The following is a 25240-nucleotide window of genomic DNA, read 5'->3' as shown; positions in this document are numbered from 1 at the left end:
TCGTGGGGGTAGTGGACTAAGCAAATCCCCCTTGGGGAGCAAGGTGTTCCCTGTTCAGCTAAGAGAAATCCCTCCAGTGTGTCCTGGGGCGCCTCCAGGCCTCCTCCCAGCTGCAGCCAGGAGACTAAACAGATGCATGAACCCCCCTGCAGTCTGGACTGTAGTTTGAGTCTCTCCCAGACGACTGCTCTTCCTACCCCATCTCTAAAAGAGACCCCAGCCACCCTGCAGAGGAAACTCGTATCAGCTGCTTGTGTCCTTGAAGTCGTTCCCTACTTGGTGACGATAGGTGAGGACAGGAACTAGGGATGGGCGGTATGGACTAAAAAATGTATCACGATAATTTCTGGCATTTATCCCGATAACGATAAAAATGACGATAAAAAAAATCATTTCTTTCTTTCTGGCTCATTTCTTTCTTTCTTTCTTTCTTTCTTTCTTCCTCGCTCATTTCTTTCTTTCTTTCTTTCTTTCTTTCTTTCTTTCTTTCTTTCTTTCTTTCTGGCTCATTTCTTTCTTTCTTTCTTTCTGGCTCATTTCTTTCAGGCTAATTTCTTTCTTTCTTTCTTTCTTTCTTTCTGGCTCATTTCTTTCTTTCTTTCTTTCTTTCTTTCTTTCTTTCTTCCTTTCTTTCTTTCTCGCTCATTTCTTTCTTTCTGGCTCATTTCTTTCTTTCTGGCTCATTTCTTTCTTTCTTTCTGGCTCATTTCTTTCTTTCTTTCTTTCTTTCTTTCTTTCTTTCTTTCTTTCTTTCTTTCTTCCTCGCTCATTTCTTTCTTTCTTTCTTTCTTTCTTTCTTTCTTTCTTTCTTTCTTTCTTTCTTTCTTTCTTTCTTTCTTTCTTTCTTTCTTTCTTTCTTTCTGGCTCATGTCTTTCTTTCATCTTCCTTCCTTCCTTTATCGTTTTTACCGCGAGATGGCAATTTCTTACCGTGGGGAATTTTTTTGACGGTATATCGTGAACGGTAAAATATTGCCCATTCCTAGCAGGAACATCTGCCCGTTGATCTTCCCACACTTGTACATGAAACCCAGAGACACTTGAGCTGCTCTACTAGAGACAGTGCCTCACTTCTGACTCAGAGAGGACCCTCCACCTTTTCCTGGCTGAGAATCGCCTAAAGAGCAGAGATGGGATCCTGAGGTCTTCAAACTGGACCCTGCTGTTGCGACTTGACTTGATTTGGCACAAACACAAAAAAACCTACAAGTCAGTGAGGCGCTGATTTACCGGTAACAGATGACGCGTCTCCTTGGGGCAGCATGTCAGCTGAATGAATGATTGTCCATAAATATCCTCCGTGCTGCTCAAAAAAGGGTATTTATTTGTACACATGAGCTCCTTTATATACAGCGAACTATATGCACTTATAAGGCTATAACTTGCATGAAACCAGTAAAGCTGTAAGACAAAAAACTGCAACAATGCAACGCCAAAGTTAAGACGGTCAAAAAACCGTGTGCTCACCGGCAACCAGCACACCTGCCCGTGATTAGCCTCACCTTTCTGAAACCTATTCCCCCAAACTCCATATACCACCTACTGTGCAAAAATGGCACTACAACAATTCACGTGCACACACAAGTTATTAAATGGGGAGCACAACACAATACAAAATTGGGTCTAACACCTGCCTCTTAGTTGTGCCTAGAAAATCCTCCCAGAAAGGCTACGAACAGAGCCATAACCCAACTTCCACTCAGAGTGCATCCATTCAACATACGTAGAACAACTCCTAGCTGTGTTTGAATAAGGACTGAATAGCCTGCGATGATGGAGCATCCAATTCCCAAGCAGCTCCTGCAGAAAACTCCAAGGGACAAAGTTGAATGATTTCCTCAAGTCCGAATAGCAGATGTGGACCAGTTGTGCAAACTCCCTGACATATGAAAACAATATTTATTATTTGGCGTCTTTATTATAAATTGAAATGAAAAACAGCCCCAATTTAATCTTTAATAGTTTCCAAATTTTAACTTATCAGTTTTTGAATTTCAAAATAAAATAGAATCCAAAGCTCAAGAACACGGGCAGGAACCAGGCCTTAAATGTCACCAGGTCCAAACCAAATAAACCAAGATGAACATCTGGCACCGAACAAAGGAAACAGGTCTAAAAAGGCAATTTAAGAAGAAAAAAATGAAGTAAATAGGTTTTTATTGACATTTTTATTGGTGTGGATATAACTTAAAAACCCTGACATTCAATAATGATGATGACACCACCCCATATTCCTCCAACAGTGGGTTTGAAAACTTCTCCAGGATCAAACTGGACTGAAAGTCTGGATCAGCACTTAATTTCCAGCACACACTTTGCATGCGAGTATCTTTCATCCTGCCGGTTCAGATCAGTGTCTAAATGGAGACAGAAGGAGCGACAGCTAATCACAGATGGCACTTGAGAGTGATGTGTCCCACGAAGTCCTCGGAGCTGTCCTCTTCTGTCCGGATCACTCAGGGAATCATTGATGTGCGCGTACAGAGGGATCGTCTCACTTAACCGTAATTAACCCGTCCTTTTCCATTGACCTGTGTAATAAAATCAAACAGCAGCATCGCATCGCAGGGAGGCATCAGCTGCTGTGTGCGAGGACGTGGAGGACAGTCACGGGGCGTGGGGGGCAGTCTGGGGGCAGATTAGTGGAGTTTCTGCTGCGGAGATCCAATAATACAGGACAAGGAAATGTGGAGGCAAGGGGGGGGGGGGGGGGGGGGGGGGGCTAAAATATCCTCCTACAAGAGAAAATACAGAGCAAGAATGAGAGCAGAGACAAAGTGGAGATATAAGAGGTTTGGACAGAGACTGTGACTCATAAAGAGGAGAAAGCAGCGGCAGAGAAATATCTATACATTATCCCTCCTTACCTTCCGTCTCCATCATCCCCGTCGTATTCCCAAACCAGCGCCACAGATCTCCTCTGGCACTAATTGGCGCGTAATGGTTAGATGTTACTGAAAGAAAGCTGCCCTGATGTTGTTATCCTCCCTCGCAAACAGGCCGAGACGCTGAGCAGAAGCGGAGGGATGCAGCGATGCAGCGGGGCTTCGGGCTGCAACAGATGATGCTGAGACGTGTTAAAACCACACTTTACACTCATGACGGAGTGGCTGAAACACGTTACAGCTGGGATATGTTTTCCCTTTACTCAACAGCGTATGCATGTGTCTCCAAAATATGGAGAAAAAATTGACTCAAAACATTTGTGTGTGCGTATTATTAGATTTTCGCATATTATCTGATTTGTGCTCGAAGTTGCGGACAAAATGATAATGCACGATATGTGTTTTTTCAAGCCGATACCGATAACTTCCTGCTTTTTAAGACCGATACCGATAACTTCCTGCTTCTTAAGACCGATACAGATAACTTCCTGCTTCTTAAGACTGATACCGATACCGATAACTTCCTGCTTCTTAAGAACCGATACCGATAATCTCCATGGAGGAATGAAAACAACACTCTCTGCTCCCTCCCTTCTCCTCTCCTCAGGACATCTGTGGACCTGTATCAGAACTATACCGAGCCGTCTGATAACATCAAGGTCAATGGCTGAGGAGTAGATATGGGGCATAGTTCACAGACTTACCACTCACACACACACCCAATGATAAATACACCTCCCTCATTCTTCAATGCCTTCCCCGGCCCCCTAACAGTCACCAGGTTAGAGAGCTGCACCACGAGGGCTGCAGGGCTCACTTGGATGTTCTGTGCCGAGATCCCCCCCGCCCCCTAGACACCCACCCACCCCCACACACAAGCAAGTCTTCGTTATGATGTTTGTTAGATTTGTTATGAGTATGTTGCTTTTCTGTGCTAAGGTGTTTTTTGCACTTTCACACTGTGTATTTATACACAGTGTGAAGATGCCTTTTTTCCCTCCTCCATCCCAGTGTCATCCTTTCTCAGCTAATTGAACCAGTGGACCCATGTCATATGTTTTGTCTTTATTTTTCTGTTGTCTTGATGGGTTGTACTGGCAGAAATTTCACTGTGCTGGGACGCTAGCCACGAGACGAAATAAAGCTCATTCCTTCTTAAGACCGATACCGATAACCAATAACATATTCATATTTATTCATTTTTTAAATTTTGATTCACCTGTAGTTTGTGCACACCGGGAGACAAAAGAGATGGAAGAAAAACTGTGCAATCTTTACTGGAACTTTCATTATTGGATATCGGAGCTATTTTTAATATTATCAGATTTATTGATATTACGTCATAATTCCTGATATCGGCCCGATAAATATCGCATCAACATTTATCATGCACCCTTAATAATTACGAATTCAAAAAGCCTACACACACAAATCCTTAAATGCGCATGCACGAATCAACTGATACACACGCACAAAGCTATAGATACACACAGATGGTTTTGAGACTCTCCTCACGCTTCCAAGAAGCCTCACAGATTCGTCCGTACATGTTGCGTTTAAGGACTGGTAGAAAGCTGGGTCATCTGAACTTTCATCTGAGTCCAGCGTTATTTCCCTCGATACCCTAAGAAGGTAAACCTACTTCAGACCACCTCAGACCACCGTGATGCTGTCCTTACCGTCTTCTTGCCTCCCGATTTGACCGTCAGTTTTTCCACCTAGCGGTCGTTGCTTTAAAAACATCTAATTACATTTGTATACCTCATAAATGCATATCTGTCCATATAAGGATTTATAGACTATTAAAAAGTAAAGGTGTTATAACCACGGGGTGCTAAGATATAGGTAACTAGGTATCGAGAGAAAATAACGCTGGACTCAGATGAAAATTCAGATGTCCCAGCTTTCCACCAGTCCTTGAATGTACCATGTAAGAACGAATCTGTGAGGCTTCTTGGAGGCGTGAAAGGAGTCTCAAAACTATTTTTATATATTTATAGCTTTGTGCGATTCGTGCACACGTATTTAACGAGTTGTGTGTAGGAGGCTTTTTGAATTCGTAATTATCATTGTGTACTGTGGCAGGGAGGAGGAGCTGCAGCCACTCAGGCTGACGGGACACAGGTGTGTCCCATCAGCCTCTCCACCCTGCCAGCCTTGATAAGGAGGACTGGGAGACTGCAGCTGGGGAAGACTGAGGCTGGAGCTGCTGTGCTGGAGCTGAAGCACGTGTGTCCTGTGTGTTGGGTGTTCGGCAATAAAGGGTTTTTCACAAAACTCCGTGTCCTCTATCCTGTCGGTCGGGCCCCCGTAGCACTAGCCTTGCTACACTGGCTCCCAACGTGGGGCCCGACGGGACGGGGGGCACGGAGCGGGCCCTGGAGGTGCTGGCCCTTGCCATGGCGGACCTGGCAGCCGTGCTTCAGAGCCAGGGGGAGCGGCAGCTTGCGGTGCTAGAAGCGCTGGTGGCCACGGAGCGACCCACCCCTGCGCCACGCTCGAGGTTCGTCGCAGCAGCGCGGGAGGAGCTGGTGGCGCCGCAGCTGAGAGGCCGGGGGGCAGAAGCTGCGGGCCGCCAAGCAACGGCTCCCGAGGAGGTGGGACCCGCGGAGCTGCCCACCCCGGCTCCACGCCTGAGGTTCGCCGCGGCAGAGCTGGTGGCGCTGCAGCCGACCGGCCGGGAGGCAGTGGCTGCAGGTCGCCAGGCGACGGCTCCTGGGACAGAGTCAGAGGCGGCTGTGGAGGTGGAGTCAGAGGCGGACCAGCAGGGCTGCGCCATGGAGGAGGCGGTCCCGGAGGGGGACCAGCAGCTGGCGCGGGGCCGCAGCACGGAGGAGGGGGTGATCCTGTACGCACCGTCTGGCCCGAGGCCACCATGGGCCCGGCCCCGAGAGCGGCTTTCTCGGCGGTCGGCCCGACGCCGGGGGCGGCCCCCCGACCGTTCCCGCTGGTCGACCGGACGCAGAGGGCGGCCTCCCGACAGCTCCCGGCAGCCGTCCGGGCCAGGAAGGCCCGGGGCGCAGTCGGCGGTTCCGGGCTTCCTCTCCCGCTCCGAGGGGGCGGGGGGGGGAGTAGGCTCGGCCGGACGGACCCCGGCACGAGTTTGACGTTGGGGGTGTGTGGCAGGGTGGAGGAGCTGCAGCCACTCAGGCTGACGGGACACAGGTGTGTCCCATCAGCCTCTCCACCCTGCCAGCCTTGATAAGGAGGACTGGGAGACTGCAGCTGGGGAAGACTGAGGCTGGAGCTGCTGTGCTGGAGCTGAAGCACGTGTGTCCTGTGTGTTGGGTGTTCGGCAATAAAGGGTTCTTCACAAAACTCTGTGTCCTCTATCCTGTCGGTCAGGCCCCCGTAGCACTAGCCTTGCTACATGTACATCATTTCTCGCAAGTCTAATAATACGCACAAATCAAGTACTACGGACACGCAAATGTTTTGTCTCCATAGCAAAAAGGCCTTGGCAGCCGGTTTACGAGTCATGCATTAAACTCAGTGCTCACAAACTATTCCTCACTCTCTAAATGCATTTAGCAGCATCCATGGTATGAGGAATGGTGTATGTTAACCTTGTGTGCCCTCAGCCCCAAAATGTCCTACTTGCACAGATGCACTCAATGTTTCCTGCCCACGTAATTCCCCCGACAGCAGCCTCTTTGGGATGGTACACCTGTGGATACTCATGTAATCAGACTTCTCCTCTGGCAGGCTGCAGATGAGGCCACGCTGATCTGCGGGGACACCGGCACCGTGCAGACGAGCTCCAGGATCCCTCACATCTCCAGAGTGGTGACCATCGCCAACACTGCCGCCATGTCGCTTCTGGCCAGGTGAGACTGTAGACGTCTACAAACCCCATGTACAAGGAGATCTGGGATGTTTTCTAAACTGTTGCTCAAACTTAAAGCAGCAAAAACTCATTTTAAGGAATACTGGATTACTTTTACGAAGCAACGTCTAGGTCTTGCAGCGTCCCAATCTTATCATCTCTGGACCGCTGTCCTGCTCGTCTCTTGGGACAGCTGCTACTTGCTTTATGGGATTGTGTTATACATCAATTGCTATGAACGTAGCTCATGGAGCTGCAGTGGATATAATTGAAGAGGCAAGACAGAGACTTTACAGTACGGAGAAATAATTCGCTCTGGCCGATTACCTTTCAGCAGCAGGTGAGGGTATGAAAGGAACATCCTTTTTACTGCCTTTAAAGTAACCAGATTAGGTTTTTCAGCATCTGCGGGGCATTATCTCAATGTGTATCAGAATCAGAATCAATAATCAATACATTTACATACAAAATATTAAGTAGTTTATATAAAGACTAGTCTTTCTTGATCTACATAATAATCTCATGCAAAAAGTTGACTTATTTCTTTTTAAGTAGATCAAGCACAATATTTGTATCAGTGAAGTTTATTGCCAAGTAATTTAACACACACAAGGGATTTTGGTGATTGGTGCAATACAAAAGAACAAATAATATTAAAAGAAAAAATGTACAACATGTTGGTTTAAAAGTGCCAGAGTAATGAGTCTGTACAAAGGTGACCTAGGATGTGCGTTAATGTGACGCATAAGGTCAGAAGTGGAGTCTTTACGTTAATGAAACATAGAGTGGGATGGAGGGGCAGTCTGTGGTCGACGGGGGAAAGGGACCCCCTTCATCCTGGACCTTCATCCTGGACCTTCATCCTGGACCTTCATCCTGGACCTTCATCCTGGACCTTCATCCTGGACCTTCATCCTGGACCCCCTTCATCCTGGACCTTCATCCTGGACCCCCCTAGTCCTGGACCTTCATCCTGGACCCCCTTCATCCTGGACCTTCATCCTGGACCCCCTTCATCCTGGACCTTCATCCTGGACCCCCCTAGTCCTGGACCTTCATCCTGGACCCCCTTCATCCTGGACCCCCCTCATCCTGGACCCCCCTCATCCTGGACCCCCTTCATCCTGGACCCCCCTCATCCTGGACCCCCTTCATCCTGGACCCCCCTCATCCTGGACCCCCCTCATCCTGGACCCCCTTCATCCTGGACCCCCCTCATCCTGGACCCCCTCATCCTGGACCCCCCTCATCCTGGACCCCCCTCATCCTGAAAGAGAAAAGAAAATGAACAGGACAATCAGGGGATAATGTCGGTGGTCGCTTGAGCAGCTGAAATCTTTGATCCAGCAGCTATAGAAACAGTTTCATCGCTGACTCTGCAACAATGTGTGTCCAGTTTCTGGAAATTGGATTTTCATAAAACAGCTGGAGCTTTTAGTAAATTGGTTTTACATGTTACACCACAACTTTCAGTTGGATCTCATGTGACACACGTCTTTCATACTCACCCATCATACAAAACTAGATATATTGTACCTGTGCTTAAGTAAGAATTAACATTTTTCTTAACCCTTGTGCTGTCTTCAGGTCGAGGAAGGAGGAAGAGAATAAAAGGAGGAAAGAAGGAAGGAAGGAAGGAAGGAAGGAAGGAAGGATGGGAGGATGGGAGAAAAGGAAGGAAGGAAGGAAGGAAGGAAGGAAGGAAGGAAGGAAGGAAGGAAGGAAGGAAGGAAGGAAGGAAGGAAGGAAGGAAGGAAGGAAGGAAGGAAGGAAGGAAGGAAGGAAGGAAGGAAGGAAGGAAGGAAGGAAGGAAGGAAGGGACGGAGAAGAGAGGAAGGGAAGAAGGAAGGAGAGAGCAGGAGGAAGGAAGGAAGGAAGGAAGGAAGGAAGGGAGAAAATAGGAAGGAAGGAAGGAAGGAAGGAAGGAAGGAAGGAAGGAAGGAAATAGGAAGGGAAGAAGGAAGGAAGGAAGGAAGGAAGGAAGGAAGGAAGGAAATAGGAAGGGAAGAAGGAAGGAAAGAGCAGGAGGAAAGAAGGATAGGAGAATGAGGTCATTTTGACCCGAAGACAGCACAAGGGTTAAAAAAAGGAAAAAATAGGAAGAAAAAGAGACAAAAAAACAATCCTCACGTTTCATGAACGCATGAAAAAATTCCCGTGTCTTTTTATAGATGAAAATAATTAGAAGATGTGGTTAAAGGCTGAACTGATTTGAAGAAATGACCGACTCAGTTATCATTTACCAAAAATGTAGGAATCACAAATCGATTTTTGTACAGAGAAACCACCCCCTTTCTGTCATTTAATAGATGACGGAGTTTTAAGGAGCCTTTTTGAAGTGTTTTCCATGCCGCTGATGCCAGCTCTTTCCTTTCCTGCAGGGCGGCCGAGAAGCTCAACCTGACGCTGAGGAAGAAAGGCCAGGCCTCTGATCCAGCTCCCTCCCATCTCTCCACCTGCTTCAGGGAGCTGGTCCAGAAAAACCCTCCGCCGGTGCCCCCCTGCCTGCTCCAAGCTGCCACGCGGACCAAAGACATGCCCGATGTCGCCAAGGTTGGCTTCACATTCTCACACATCCCGTGCAGATTTACATGGAATCACATTTACTTCCTATGTTACTGCTTTTACCTGCATGTGTGCTGAAAAACTACATTCAAGCACAATTTATTGTAAAGTTTACAGGACTTGCAGATGCTCCTTATGCAGCTTTTACACTGATATTAAAGAAATCACCTACAGTCCAGAACCACTGGGTGAAACACCCACTAAACCTTGATACCTGGAACCGGGCTTTCTGTTTCCACTGACTAGGAACTGGCTCCGGGCCAGAAAAACCAGTTCCAAGGTAGCACCAACTCTTTGCTGGGCTAAGAGGAAAGAACCGCTTACGTAAGCGAGAGGATTGGAGTTATTAAGACCAACGGCAATAGCAAGACTGGGAGACGGAGACATTTTCAAATAAGCCACGACTTAATACCGATGCAGCAAAGCAGCAGTGGTCGGAGTGATGTGGTCCACGGAGGTGCTACATGGACCAAGTCCGTATCAGAGCAAATATGTTGTTATTGCTTCAACTATTGCACCAATGCAAATGCAGCGACGTAACTGACGTTTGCAGGGACGTAACTGACGTTTGCAGCGACGTAACTGACGTTTGCGGAGACATAACTGACGTTTGCGGAGACGTAACTGACGTTTGCGGAGACGTAATGACGTAGCTCCCCTTAACACGCCGAGCTATGGAAAAACAAACCGGTTCTCAGCTGGTTCACAAGTTGAACGAGTTGTGAACCAGAACCAGTACTGGCCCAGAACCAGCTCTGGAACCGGTTTGGTGGAAAAGGGGTATCAGAGGGTAACTAGTAAGTCAGTAAGAGCCATGTGCAGCTTATCAAATGCACATAATTCATTATTAACACATGTGAGCACTTCTGTAAGATCAAAGGTTTTGTCAGTTGCAGTTTTTGACGTATTTAGAGGTGTGACAATTGAAGTGCTGAGGAGGAAAGACATCAGCAATGATCTTAGAGAAGCACTAGTTGCTGTCCATCAGCGTGGGAAGAGTTATAAAGTCAGTTAGAAAGGGTCTGGTTTATTCATGAGGGGTTTTAGCAAGTTTGAACAAGTTTGGGGTACTTGGAAGGGCGGCCCGGAGAAAATGTCTCAACTTATGTCTGCGAAGCTGCATCTGAACAAACCAACACATTTCTGGAATCACGCACTTTGGAAACGAGACCGAAATTGAGATGTTTGGCCGTAATGCATCTCTCCACGTTGAATGGAAACCAAACACTGCACGTGATTGAAAACCCTCCCAACTGCCAGGCACGGGGGCGGAGGGGTGATGATATGGGCTTGTTTTGAAGCCACAGGATCATGGCACCTTGCAGTCACTGAATCCAAGCCATCAGTCTGACAGCTACGGTGATCTCAAACACAACAGCAGATCATCAGCAGAACGACTGAACAATAAGAGAATCGAGGTGATGCTGAAGCAACATGGTAAAAAAGGGCGGACCAAGATTTTTCCACGGTGATGTAAAAAACTAAAAGCGTCATACAGATTAGGCAAGGCAAGTTTATTTGTATAGCACAATTCAACACAAGGTAATTCAAAGTGCTTTACATCAACATTAAAAGCGGCAAGACACAAATAAACAGTAAATAACAAATAAAATTATAAGAAAAGAGGTAAAAGAATAAAAAGAACAAGTTATTCAAAAATAAGGGTAGTAGAATACTAAGTATTTAATTTAACAGTACGCTTCAGTAAACAGTAATGTTTTTAACCCTGATTTAAAGGAGCTGACAGTTGGAGCAGACCTCAGGTCTACAGGAACCAACAGATCAAACATGTATTTTGGTCCAAGACCATTCAGGTCTTTGTAGACCAGCAGTAAGATTTTAAACTCTATCCTCAACTCACTGGAAGCCAGTGTAGTGATTTCATGACCGGTGTAATATTGTCCAGTTTCCTGGTGTTTGTAAGGACTCTGGCGGCATTCTGGATCAGCTGCCTTTTTATAAAGTAATTTTGCATTAAATTTGACAGGATATGCTACCGCCCTTTCCCACAAACTCCATCTGGGAAGTGTTTTTTTTTTCACCACCAGCGTGGCGGCCTAAAGAGATCTCAGTCAATTTGGAAGAGATCCTATATCCCGCCGCCTCCGTGATACACTGTTATGTGGTGCTAATGCCTCCATCTTGTTCCTCCCCTCCCTCCTTCTCGCCTCCTCTGGGAGAGAAACTGAGGAGATCAATACGGCTGCCGGCCCTCCCTTTGTCTCAGAGATGGACTCTGGGGTTTAGTCTCAGGTTTCAGACGGGAGCTCAGACAAACCACACCTGCTAGAGCGCCCGGCCTCGTCGCGTGCTTCTGTGTTGGAGCGGCGGAGGCCTTTCCTGCTCGTTAATGGCTCTCTTGAATAATTAAACCTTCTTGAAAAGAGTTGGACACATATTCAATGCAGTTAGGAACCCACTTCTTGAACAAAGCATCAAACACATTAGGAATAAAGGGGAAAAGAAAAGAAGAAGCTATCCTGTCACCATGGCAGTCAGGTTTTCAGATTCAGTCGATGGGGGATGATGATGTCATCATCAACCGCAGCGATCTAGGTCATGATGCACAGATCTACTTTCAAGACTCGCAGAACAATATTCTGAGTAGAGAACATGGCGGTATGCAGTTTCTTGGGGACGTGGGAGCATCATCTTGTGAAGAACGCTGTTGCCATGGCTGTTTTGCTCTGATTGGCCTAGAAGGTGGACTAAAATGGTCAATATGATTGGGAAAATGGAAATGTCCCAGAGGAAGCAGTAACCTCTACGACAGCTCGTGCTGCCGTCCTGCACATCACTACCTACAAGCCTTGTTGAACGACTGCCAGAGTTAGGGCCAATCCCAATGTTCCCCCTACTCACTACCACTAGCCCTCACCCACTACCACTTCACCCTCATAATGAAGCCACAGGCGTAGGGCCCTCGTAATCTTCCCTAGGGATTGGGACACCACTTGCTACGTCACTGCGTGGTTTACGTTCGGGTACGTAAGCAACTGCGTTTACGTTTGCACATACGTTACACCATATCAGGAAGCTGAGACCCAAAAGCTGTTTTAATTTCCGCTGTAGCGCTGTTAATATGCCACTTTATTAAGTTTTAATATTTTTTCAGGCGTAAAAGTAACTGTTAAGATCCCCAACCTGGGCTCAGTTTATCCAAATAACGCCTGTTAAGAAATTAGCTCCGATGTTTTCCGGGATGAGAAGAGCCGCCGGCTCGGGAGCAGCAGCAGCTCACGGCTGGAGTTCAGACGGGATCGCCGGGTCCCGGGGAGAAAGTGATCCAACGAACTGACCTGCAACTCTGTGGCTGAAATAAATCATTTAGGAAGATAAATGTTGGTTTAATAGATGAAATCTAACAGTTGTAGCTGCCACATTAGTTTGTCTGAATATAAAGTGAAGCAATAAAAAATATAATATAATATATTATAAAGTGATAATAATATAAAGTGAATATAAAGTGAAATTTTCTCTGGCCCTCCAGAAGTTGTGAAGTTTTTTCAGATCTCGCCGGAATAAAGGCTGATTTATGGTTCCGCGTTAAATCGACGCAGAGCCTGCGGCGTAGGGTACACGGCTCTGCGCGGTGTAACGCGGAACCATAAATCCGCCTTTATTCTGGCGAAATCTGAAAAAACTTCGCAACAACGGGCAAGCGAGTGATTATGTACATTCACTGAGTGAATATTATGAAAGTAAAATATATATTTCTCGCTAGAAATGTAATCAAAATGCATTTTTATGCAGAAACTAACTCAAAATATTGATTTTATTTACTAAAAAATGAGAAATGTCACCATGTTTTTTTGTTTGATTCAGTATGCAAATGGTGACGTAAAGCATTCTGGGAAATTTTTCTGGCCCTAGATCAACTAGTGTGCAACTGAAATCCCTAGCTCTGAAGGGCTAGATTCATACACACTAGCCCTCGTTATGCCCACTACCCCTACATGCAAAGAGGAATTGGGACACCACTACCCTCACGGGAACGTGCAAAATTTAGGGGTAGGGCTGAAAAGTAGGGTTAGGGGGGGGATTGGGACTGGCCCTTAGACTCTGACGTAGAAGACTTAAAAGGGTCTAAATCTGATACTTCCTGCGGAGAACTGCTTAAATCTGGTCCAGTAGAGTCCGAGTCTTTCAAGATTCAAGATTCTTTATTGTCATTGTTCATACTAGCTGTTGGCACAACAAAATTACAGGTGCTTCGAAGGTGCTGGTCCTTATATGGATAAAGTGCAGAGAAAAATAAAAGTAAGGTTAGTAAAATATAAATATGTAAGAATAAAAAATAAATAAATAAATTAAAAAAAGTTTCATAATTGTAAGTTTATGCATTTAGAAACCGGGGTCTACTTATAAACGTACACTGGGGTGCACATTTGATGTCACTTGTAAACGTTTGCAGCAGCAGAGACTTATTTCAGGTCACCATGTTGACGCTTTGTTCTGCCTCCACACTGCAGGAAAACAACTGTGCTCATATTTATGTCGGGCTCCAGAGATAAAACACTGGTTTTGATGAACATAAATTCTTAAACCACTTCTCAAAATCCCAACATAAGAATCTGCCGGATGCGTTCAGGTTTGGGGCAGATCCTGCGGTGCCGACACACAGGTATCTTTAAAACTCGCAGCTCGGGAGCTCATCCATTTTTCATGGCCTTCTGTTTACTTCACTTACTTATTCTTTTCATATTTTGCCCCCCAAAAGTTGGGAGTCACAGATCAGCTGATGCTCGGTGAAAGCAGATGTCACTTCACGTGTTTAATAAGTAATGGGGGAAGACTTTTCTCCTCCAGGTGTCTCAGAGTAGTTTAAAGTGCCTGTTCAGTTCATATTCAAGGTAAATATTCAAGAGAAAGCAAAACAGCAACCTTCAAATTCATCAGTGTGTGGATGCATAAGAATTTAGTGGTCCGCAAATAACTTTGCATTTGCCTATGAATGGTCCGTCTGATGGTCGTTTAGAGGATGGTGAGGGGGTTTTAAGTGGTTTTCAGACGCACCAGTCTGGCACTTAAATAGGATTTATGTCTGTGAACCAATGTCGGTGACGGCAGAGCTTGAAACAGTAAAAATGTAACTAAACTGACCTAAAAAACAAACATGTATAAACAAGGACCTGAGACGTCCCCGACCTGTTTGGACCCGAGTTCATTTGGGATGATGTCAGGTGAGATAGTACACCTGTGTGGTGGTCTGACCTGTCAGATCTGGCTAGATGGACCTTCTGTTTTAATCACGTCACACTGCTGAAGACTGCATACCCCAGAGTGCAGCATTGCACGATTTACACATATGTGAAGGAAATGCGAATGAAAAACATCAACCCTTGTTTTGGAGATGCAGCCAAGTTTTTGCTTATTTCAGCAAGACAAATCCAGAGCGTGTTAAAGTGGCCCGCCTGCAGTCTGGACCTGTAATTTAATTTAATTTAATTTAATTTATTTTAATTTAATTAAATGATATTTAAATGTATGCCAATAATTACATTATATGTACTAGTATTACTATCATTAATATGAAACATGTATTAATGATATAAATAATAATATAATATAATTTTATTAATAGAGTGCTTACAAGATTAAAACGAGTTAAAAACAGGTAAAAAAATAAATAAATCAATAAATATCAATCCAAATCAATAAAATTAAGAAAATTTGAAAACTCAGAGACGGAGAAGCGGCGAACAAACATGCCAGCATCCTCTCCTCTCTACTCTCCTTAACAGTTAAAAGCTTTCTTGAATAGGAAGGTTTTTAGGCCTGTTTTAAAATTGTCCAAGTTCTGCGGAGCCCTGAACTGGGCGGGGAGACGGTTCCACAGGCTGGTGCTGATGAGCAGAAGGCTCCGTCCCCCATGGTGGAGTCTTGTTTTTGGGACTCGGAGGAGCAGCTGCCTGTATATCTGAGGGAACGGGTGCAGATTTGTGGAGTGATGAGGTCTTGTAGATATGGTGGTGCGTGTCCATTGATGCATTTATGGGTGAGTAGCAGGATTTTGTAGTTGATCCGGGAAGAGACAGGGAGCCTGTGCAGCGTGTGAAGAATGGGAGTGATGTGTTTGTATTTACGGACTCTCATCAGGACCCTGGCTATTACTACTACAGTTACTATTTTATATTATTAGGGCCCGAGCACTGACAGTGCGAAGGCCCTATTGTATCTGTAGGAATAGTTTTTATTTTCCTCGTTTTTCTTCTGACGAAATGAGGGCCTTTTTGCCCCCCTAAACATGCCCCAAAAGTCACCAAATTTTGCACCCAAGCCAGGCCTGGCGAAAAATTTGATATTTAATGGTTTGCATTAATGGGCGTGGCAAAATGGCTCAACATCACCCCCTAGAAAACTTTGTGCCTCAAGCCCCACAATACGGTTTGACGTAGACACACGGAAATCGCTACACACCTGTATCATGGCACAACTTAAAGAAAAGTCTCTTGGCGCCATGGCCGAAACCAAACAGGAAGTCGGCCATTTTTAATTAATCGTGTAATTTTTGTGCCATTTATGCCATTTCTTCGGCCGTTAATGCGGCCCGAACCGTAACGTGCACCCAGGTGTGTTATACATCAAAATGTGCGTCTCCATCCTGCGACGATGGGCATTACTTTTCTCAGTCAAAAGCGTTACCTTGGCGATGCTAGACACCAAAAAGTGCGCCCCCCTTCATCTGATTGGTCCATATTTGAAAGTTCCTACTTTCTGCCATAACTTTTGAATGGTTTGACATAGAGTCGTGGGTGGTTTCATTGGACTCGGTTTTGAGCCCTTGAACATAATTGGTGCAAATTAGCCCCGCCCCTTCTTCTGATTGGTCGATATTTGATAGTTCCTTTTTTCTGCCATAACTTTTGAAAGGTTTGACATAAAGAGTCATGGGTGGTGTCATCGGACTTAGTTTTGAGTCCTTGACTTTTATTGGTGAAAATTGCACGCCCGAGGGCCCGTTCATCGCTGCTTGCTGCTTTAATTGTTCTTGTTTTTACTCCATAGATTATATATTTAGTAAGCATAATATCATGTGTGGGGTAGGGTTTAAACAAGCATTGGCTTCTTCCCACCCTGTTGAACAAGGATATGGTCTTTCATAGCATTTTCCATCTTTTATTCTCTGTTTTAATTTATTTTATTTTCCTTCTATTCAAATAAACCTTCAAATCAAATCACATTTTTAGACACGACCACCCGGGTGGACCGACTCGGGACGCCTTGTTCTGCCAAAAGAGCACTAACCTGTCTGGGCATGGACATGAGACACTCGGTGGGGGGGTCTCGTGGGACGCTGGCATCGGATCCTCGGGGATCCAGTGTCGGCGTCCTGATGCCATATGGTGCCTGTGGGAGTTGGGATTTGTGGCGGCAACTCCTGCACGCCTGAGACTCTGAAGTCTGGATCTATCTGTCGTGTTACTCAAGGTGGTTCTGGGTATTTTTTTTCCTAGTGGTGATGGTGGTGTCCTCTTGCTGTGCTCTATAATCTGTCCATTTTTCCTGAAATTGTGTCTCTTGTAATCGTAGTTTATATGTAATTTTTTCCATTATAAATATTTCTTCCGCGGTGCTCAGCCACTGCCCCACGGTCGCTGGTTCTGCTTTATACCATAACCTTGTTATTGCTTTTTTACTTGCCGATAGCAGAACTTTAACAAGATATTCATCCTCTTTTTGTATTATATCTTGTGTCAAATTTCCCAAATAAAGTATCTTACAAGATTTGGGAATCTCATATCCTATTATTTACACTGCATATTTTATCCCAATATCCTATTATCTTTTGGCAAGACCAGAAAATATGCATATGTGCCACATCCATGACACTTGACCCCTTGGATGCCAGGACTCCAGGTTTCCCAGTAAACTATTTTGGCAGCGTTTTCAGTTTTGAGACGAACCAGCAAGTCTTCTGGGCTCTGATGGAGGAATTCATAAGGAGTTGCGTGTAGCACTAACGCCAACACGGTTTCCTGTGGTGCGCAGGTCAAAGTGGTGCTGAGGGTGAGCAGAATGCTGGCGGACGGCCAAGGGCAGCCACCTGTCCTCCGGATCGACCCCTCCAGGAGGAGAGTCACCGTGCTGGAGCCGGTCTCCAGGAACCTGCCGTACACCAGCATGACCCTGGGAAGGTCGGGCAAGAGTCCGCTCAAGACGTTCAACGTGGATGCCGCGTACTCTCAAGACTCAAGCCAGGTTTGGTTCTTCATCTGCAGCATCTGGAAATACTTATTAAATGTTTCTATTGCTACTTTTTTTTCTTTTTTCCACAATATGTTTATTGTTGTTTTTTTTTAAAAAAAAAATGTAAAACATAGCCTACATTATGCATACATTACACAGACACAAACATACATAACTTAAATACAAACATAAATAATTATATTGGATTAACCCAGGGGTCGGCAACCCGCGGCTCTAGAGCCTTTAGCGCCGCCCTAGTGGCTCCTGGAGCTTTTTCAAAAATGAAAGAAAATTTTTTTCTCCTTTTTTTTTTCTTCTTTTTCCCCTTTTTTCTTCTTTTTTTCCTTTTTTTCTTCCTTTTTCCTTTCGTTTTTAATCTAGAAATTTTGACTTTTTTCTCGACATTTCGACTTTTCTCAAGATTGTACTTCAACATTAATCTTGACATTTCGACTTTCTTCTCGACATTTCGACTTTTTTCTCGAAGTGCATAATGATCATTCCAAGGCTTATACAAGACTTTTCATTTTTCGCGGCTCCAGACATATTTGTTTATTGTGTTTTTGATCCAATATGGCTCTTTCAACATTTTGGGTTGCCGACCCCTGGATTAACCAATTGGGAGGAAAAATAAAATAAATAAATGAAATATACAATTATAAAATAAATAAAAATGATATTCTAAGTTGTTTTCAGGTAAATCTTGCACTTTCATCTGTCATAATGTTCATATATGGTTCCCAGAGTTAGCAATGTACGTTAGTCTTTCCAGTCCAATACCGTTAGAAAGCTCCATTATCCACATTCTCAATGTAGGAGTATCCACACTTTTCCAACATAATGCAGGCTCTCCTGGCCTGAAGAAGTCCAAAGTCCAGAACGGTATATTGCTTTGATGTTTGTAGGAAGTTCCCTGGGTATATTCCAAGCACACACAGTTTGGCCTTTAGGGGGACTTTAGCATCTCTGACAAGCAATTTATAACATCTTCACACATTCCTGTAAGCAGGGAAATAATGTTCGTATCTCATTCAAACATTTAGTACATCTGGAGTGTTAGTAAAGTTGCTTTCGTCAACGAAAAGTATGACTAAATATCGTCGTCAACAAACCTTTATCACCTGAGGAAAATGAGATGAGACGCAACAAAAATGCTGGTCATGTGACAATAACGATAATTAAATATATAATGCAATATCATAGACGAATAAAAACAAGACTAAAATGTAGATTACAAAATAAAAACTCTGCTAAAATGTGTCTTCATCTTAGATCCTTAATGTCCATGTTTTCAGTAGTTTCTCTGGTTTAGTTCTGCTGGGTGACTGCAGAGTTAGAGGCTGATGCCGTTAACGCAGAGCTCTAGGTTCACGTCAATTAAAAACAAAGTTACATAGAGAAACACGGGGATCTGCTCTGGGGCTGGGAGAAGAAGAAGATCCATCTTTGGATACACTTTCCTACATAGAGGTGGAAAAGAAAACCCAATGTGCCGTAGAAAAAGAAAAAGATGGGGAGAAATGCAGAAAAATAAACATGTTGTAAACTCAAATTAGAGTCTTCTGTATCTGGAATGAATGCATTCTTGAGTCTATATGGTAACAATAATATAATAATAAGATAACCTTGTTTAAATTGTAAAATGGGTTTGGCTAAATACAATCTTTGACTAAAACTAGACTAAAATGATCCTGGACAATTCTGACTAAAATAAGACTAAAAATGCTCAGACTTTTAGTCGACTGAAACTTGACACGACTAACAGGAGAATGAACGTGACTAAAACTAATAAAAACTAAAATGATAGCTGGACCCAAAGACTAGACTAAAACTAAAATTGAAACAGGCTGACAGGAGTTTATTGCTACCTTAATGAACTTAATGAGGTTCATTTCTGCAGTACACGGCAGTCTTCGGGTCGCAGGGTGTGTCTGACGACCCGAAAGCCGCCCTTTTTCCAGCTCTGATTACAGCGTCTGAGCTCAGGGGAATCTTGAACATCAGTTTCTTCACCGGTGCCCATGAGGCGACTCTCAAGATGCCCGCTTGTCCTTTGTTCTGTCCGCCCAGGCCGAGCTGAGCGCCGGCGTCCTGGCTGACGTCATCCGCTGCGTGCTGAGTGGCAGCGATGGATGTGTCCTGGGCCTGGGGTCCACCGACGTGGGTGAGTCACCGGCTGCTGCGGGGGGGGGGCACGGGTTCAACTCTGGAGATGGGAGTGGGGCGCTTTCATCCCCTCTCCTCCTCCTCCTCTACTCTCCTATCACTTAACCCCCCGTCCTTGTATCCGTCCTTGTATCCGTCTTGATACAAATCTCCACCCTCCTCTTGTTTTCTGACTTCTGTTTAACAATCACGACAGGGAGCTCGCCCCCCCCCCCCCCTGCCTTGTCATTCATCTTTCACGTGTGTCTATATAAAAGCCTATTCATCAATTATACAACACAGATGTTATTTAAGAGCCTCCATCTTCCCGGGACTTCAGTGTCGCCGCCTCAAAAGACACAGGCAGTTTTTGGGTCTTTTCTTTTTGCTTAACCGGAGAGACAGAGATGGACTGTAAACAAAGGGGACTGTAATGCGGAGCTATTAGAGAGATGGGACCCTGCACTTAGCGCTGCTGAAGGGGTTTAATAGATTTGTGGCTCTCTTTCTGGCTCGCACACAAACAAACACACACGAGGTAAGGACAGCGTCTCCTTGTAGCTGCTCTTTCACATGACGCCACTCTCTGTAGCGCTGATTGAATTAGTTGGCCGACACAGAGTACATGTGGCCCGCGGCCAGAGGGATATCAATCTCCTGCACAAAACGCCCTTCCCTCTGAATAACGGAGGGCAGCTCAGCCTTTAATTGGGGTAAACCAATTCTCTTATCCTCATCCAATTAGAGTTGGGATAAGACAAGAGAAGGTAAAGCAGGCCCATCATTTGAAATAAACGTGCACGAGGAGATACAACATGCATCCTCGTGAGTTCATGCTTTCTTACTGATCAATACTTTAGATGCATTGCAGCGGTTGCCACAGCAGTTCATTCGTTTCTATCTGCCCTCCTCGTCTCCCTCTGATACCCCTTTTCCACCAAACCGGTTCCAGGGCTGGTTCTGGTTCTGGGCCAGTGCTGAGTTTGGAACTGGTCTTTCTGTTCCCACTGACAAAGAACTGGCTCCGGGCCAGAAAACCCGGTTCCAAGGTACCAACTCTTTACTGGACTAGAGGAAAGAACCGCTTACGTAATCGGAGGGGGCGGAGTTGTTAAGACCAACGGCAATAGCAAGACTGGGAGACGGAGACATTTTCAAATAAGAATGAATCTGGATGCAGCAAAGCATCATGGGTCTGAGGAGGAGACAACCTGTCTTTTAGAGATGTGTCCACAGAGGAGCTACGTGGACCAAGTCCTATTAGAGCAAATACCCGTATTTTCCGCACTATAAGGCGCACATAAAATCGTAATTTTTTTTCAAAAGCTGACCATAATAATAATAGTCCGGTGCGCCTTATATATGGATCAGTTCCGAAACAGTTTTTTTTCTCTTCTCCCTCTGGATATTTTTCAGCAAAGGCTCTGTGTGTATTGTTGAAATGTCTTGCGACATTTGACCGTTTATTGTTAGACAGTTTTTCTCCACAAATTAGGCGTACTGGTAGGCCACTCTCATCAGAGGTAAATGCAAATGAATCTGCCCAGGCATCATTGAATGTTCAATTTTCTTAAGATATTTTTCTTTTCTTACATTTCTCGCCGCAGTATAAGGATGAAAAAGCCGCATGCGGCTCTGGAGCCGCGGGTTGCAGACTCTTGGTCTAATGGATGCATAACGTAACCCCAGCCTGTACTGTAGCGCCTTATAATGCGGTGCGCCTTATATATGGAAACAGTTTTAAAATACGTCATTCTTTGAAGGTGCGCCTTATAGTGCAAAAAATACGGTACCTTGTTGTTGCTTCAACTTTCACGCAAACGCAGCGACGTAAATGACGTTTGCAGTGATGTAATGACGTGGCTCCCCTTAACACCCCGAGCTGTGGAAAAGCAAACCAGTTCTCAGCTGGTTTGCAAGTTGTGAACCAGCACCAGCACTGGCCCAGAACCAGCCCTGGAACTGGTTTGGTGGAAAAGCGGTATAAGAGACCAAACAAGTGCTTATTCTCTTCTCTTTCACTACATCCAGGAATCTCCTCGTTAACCTCCTTCAGCATCCTTCCCTCCTCCTCGTGTGTCCAAACCATCTCAATCTAGCCCTTCTTACTGTAGGTCTGTGTTCATGTGCATGTGTGCTTCTCCCGTCCGCCCCAGGGTCCTGGTCCAGCATGGTGGGGAGCGGCGAGAGCCACCAGAAGCTGGGGCTGATTCCCTGTGCCATCTCCTGGCTGTACAGCGCCATCGAGCGGCGCCGGGAGAAGACCTGGACCGACCTGTCGGTGTCGGTGTCGGCCGTGGAGCTGTGCTGCGGAGAGGAGGACACGCTCAGGGACCTGCTGGGGGAGGTGGTCCTCTCGTCAGGCGGGGTCCAGGACAGCCCCAAGGCCCACGTTAGGATCCAGGACGACCCGGTCTACGGGTTACAGGTATGGAAAAGACTGGGGTTCGTTAGGGGAAACTGAATTATTAAATCTACTTTTTAAAAGAGAAAGCTTTTAAATAATACAGATCCTCAAATGTGTTTTCATTTTGTCATTGACGACCCGTGATATTATGTCGGACGTCTTGTTGGGGATCCCCGTAAGGAGACGTCTCAGTGTGATATGATGTTTATTAGATCAGATGCAGACAGTCAGCTGTGATAATGGTGCACAGGAGGAGATTATGATGCCACTGAGTGAAACCAATTACACTGCAGCCCAGATTACATCTGATTACACAACACTCGTGCCGTTCATCCTCCTCGTGTCAGCATCAGGCTGGGATTTCCACGGTTGACTTTTGAACTTTGCTGCATGATTGGAGCAGATCCATCAAACATTACAGGACTGTCTCAGAAAATTAGAATATTGTGATTTTCTGTAATGCAATTACAAAAACAAAAATTCTGGATTCATTACAAATCAACTGAAATATTGCAAACCTTTTATTATTTTAATATTGCTGATCATGGCTTACAGCTTAAGAAAACTCAAATATCCTATCTCAAAAAATTCGAATATTCTGGGAATCTTAATCTTAAACTGTAAGACATAATTAATATTGCTGATTATGTCTTACAGTTTAAGATTAAGATTCCCAGAATATTCAAATTTTTGACATTTTTGTTTTTTTTAATTGCATAACAGAGAATAAAGAAGTTTATCACAATATTCAAATTTTCTGAGACAGTCCTGTATGTTGCTGAGATTAATGGAATGACTAAAACCACTAATCATCATTCAAATTTGTTATCTGCTTGTCATGCAAATGTCTTTTTCAAACGATGGTGGAATGTGACATAGATAAAAGTCATATGGGAAATTTTATGCAAACACAAAACTATCACTTGATAGATAATTGCGATGCCACGCCTACTTTTGAAAACCATAAAAAAATAATTTTCTAAAGTGTTTATGATATATGTTGTGGGCCAAACTATGGACCCTAACCCTACCTAATCTACCCACTTCAAGGTGCAACATACTTCATGTTGGGTGCAAATAAAGATGATTTTAGGCTGTGACATCACAGCTCCCTGCAAATCTAAAAACCTCACTAAGTAAGAAAGCTTTTAAACTTTTAGTAAACCTATCCTGTCCAAAATAAAAGTCCCACACTCTAATATTTTGTTGGATCGTCCTTTAACCTTGGTCACGGTCCGATAAGCTTCAGTAATGTCACATTTACTTCATTAATTTTTCAGCGAGAGCTTGTATTGATGATGGAAAGGTCCCAAAGTTTCTCAATGGGGTTCAGGTCTGGACTCTGTTGGGGGCCAGTTCATGTGTGAAAATGATGTCACACGCTCCCTGAACCAGTCGTCCACAGTTTGAGTCTGATGACTCCTGACATCGTCATCTTGGAATAGGTTTTCGCCATCTGGGAAGAAAAAAATCCATTGATGGAAAAACCTGGTAATTCGGTATCTTCAGGTGGTCAGCTGACCTCATAACGCTGCTGAACCTAGACCGTAGCACGGCCCCCACGGCCTTGTACGGTCGCGACTCGGCATGATGGCTCTCTTCTTACCCTGATGCGCCCATCACTCTTGAACTCTGGCCTCATCAGACCACATGACCCAGAGTCCAATCTTTATGCTCCCGAGCAGATTCAAGGCTCTATTTTAGATTAAGTGGAGAAGTGGTTTTCTTAAGGCTACATCACATTGTGTGTGTGGAAACACTCTAACTTTCACTCTTGTGTAGTTGTTTATGATTTAATTTCACCAAAGTGATCATGACCATCCTTGTCCTTGAAGATGATGGACGATGGGAACCATCATCATCCTCAAGGACGATGGTTCTCCACTATCCTCCCAGTTTTTAGTAAGGCGTCAGACAGATGTTAACACAAATTTAATAGTTTCATTGATCTCCTTAGACGTTTTCTTTGCTTGATGTCAATAATTGGACCCTTCTGATATGGTTGTTTAAGTAATTTATTTCGAACAGGCAGAGTTTGTCCTTATTAAGAGGAGTATGTATCATATGTTGTCCCGTCCTGTCCTTCCTTTCAGCTACGCAACCACAATCGGGTGAAGGCCCCCACCGCTGAGCGTGCCGCTTCTCTCCTGGACGCCGCCATCGCAGCACGTCGACACGCTGACTTTATTACATATCTGTGCGACAGCTCAATCATGTTCTTCACTCTGTACGTCCAGCCTCCTCGTACAGAAAGCAGCACCATTGGGAAAGGTTGTAATTCATTCATGAGCTTTCTCCTCGTCACACTGTTATATTTTAGGGCTTTTAAAGTTCAAACGATAGGAATAAAATCTCCTTTTTATTGCATAAAGACAATTGTGCATGAATGTATAAATACATTTCTGATCAACACTTTATTTCAAGTCTCAGTGACGTTTCCAACCGCAAAATTTATCAAGGGCAAAAAAATAGCTCCAAGTTTATTTACATATGAATATAATAAATAAATATTTCATATTATAACTTGTCTTGTTGCGCTTGATACATAATGCCCAAGGATGCCAGCTCCTACAAATAAGTGAACAGTATTGTTATTGGTAAAGTCATGTGATCTATAGATAGTCAAAAAAGATATCCATTGAATCCGTTGATTTTTTTCTTTTTAAATATTCATTTTCTGTCTTTCTTTCTTTTTAAAAATAATTTTATACAAGTTAGTTGTACCAAGTTTTTGTGCATTTTTAAATGCAGTCTTAGTTACTCCAGCATGGAGTTGGATGCAGTCTGCAAACTGGCCACTAAATGTCTCCACATCCAACACACACAAAGCTAATTTGGGGGGAAAAGCATAAAGAAAACACGAAAAAAGAACTTTACTAAAGGAATGGAGCCCAGGAAAATATAAACAAACAATATAATAATAATGCATTTGGTTTGCAAAAACAACCAGCATTTTTCAATTCAATTTTTCAATTCAATTCAATTTTATTTATATAGCGTCTAATACAACAGAGTTGTCTCTAGACGCTTTCCAGAGAGCCATACCCAGAACATGACCCCCGAGCAGTTATTACATAAACAATGGCAGGTAAAAACTCCCCTAGTGGGAGAAAAACCTTAAGCCAAACAGTGGCAAGGAAAAACTCCCCTTTAGGAGGGAAGAAAGATTTTTCATCGCACGCATGTCAGACCTGGGGCCTGTACTACGAAGCGGGATTTGGG

General features: G+C 44.5%; 1 protein-coding gene across 3 annotated transcripts in view; it reads left to right on the top strand.

Annotated features, from left to right (window-relative positions):
* The window catches only part of kif26bb (kinesin family member 26Bb), a 48275-nt gene that overhangs the window by 8551 nt on the left and 14484 nt on the right, over positions 1 to 25240 (top strand). For all 3 annotated transcript variants that reach the window (XM_061707140.1, XM_061707139.1, XM_061707138.1), the window contains exons 4-9: positions 6591 to 6712; positions 9093 to 9264; positions 17269 to 17478; positions 19537 to 19630; positions 21768 to 22039; positions 24112 to 24289. In XM_061707140.1, coding sequence (XP_061563124.1) covers positions 6591 to 6712; positions 9093 to 9264; positions 17269 to 17478; positions 19537 to 19630; positions 21768 to 22039; positions 24112 to 24289 — 1048 coding nt within the window. The remainder of the gene's footprint in view (positions 1 to 6590; positions 6713 to 9092; positions 9265 to 17268; positions 17479 to 19536; positions 19631 to 21767; positions 22040 to 24111; positions 24290 to 25240) is intronic.

The sequence above is a fragment of the Cololabis saira genome, chromosome 18 (genome assembly GCF_033807715.1).
Source record: "Cololabis saira isolate AMF1-May2022 chromosome 18, fColSai1.1, whole genome shotgun sequence".
Taxonomy (NCBI): domain Eukaryota; kingdom Metazoa; phylum Chordata; class Actinopteri; order Beloniformes; family Belonidae; genus Cololabis; species Cololabis saira.
This window is presented reverse-complemented; position numbering and strand designations above follow the sequence as displayed.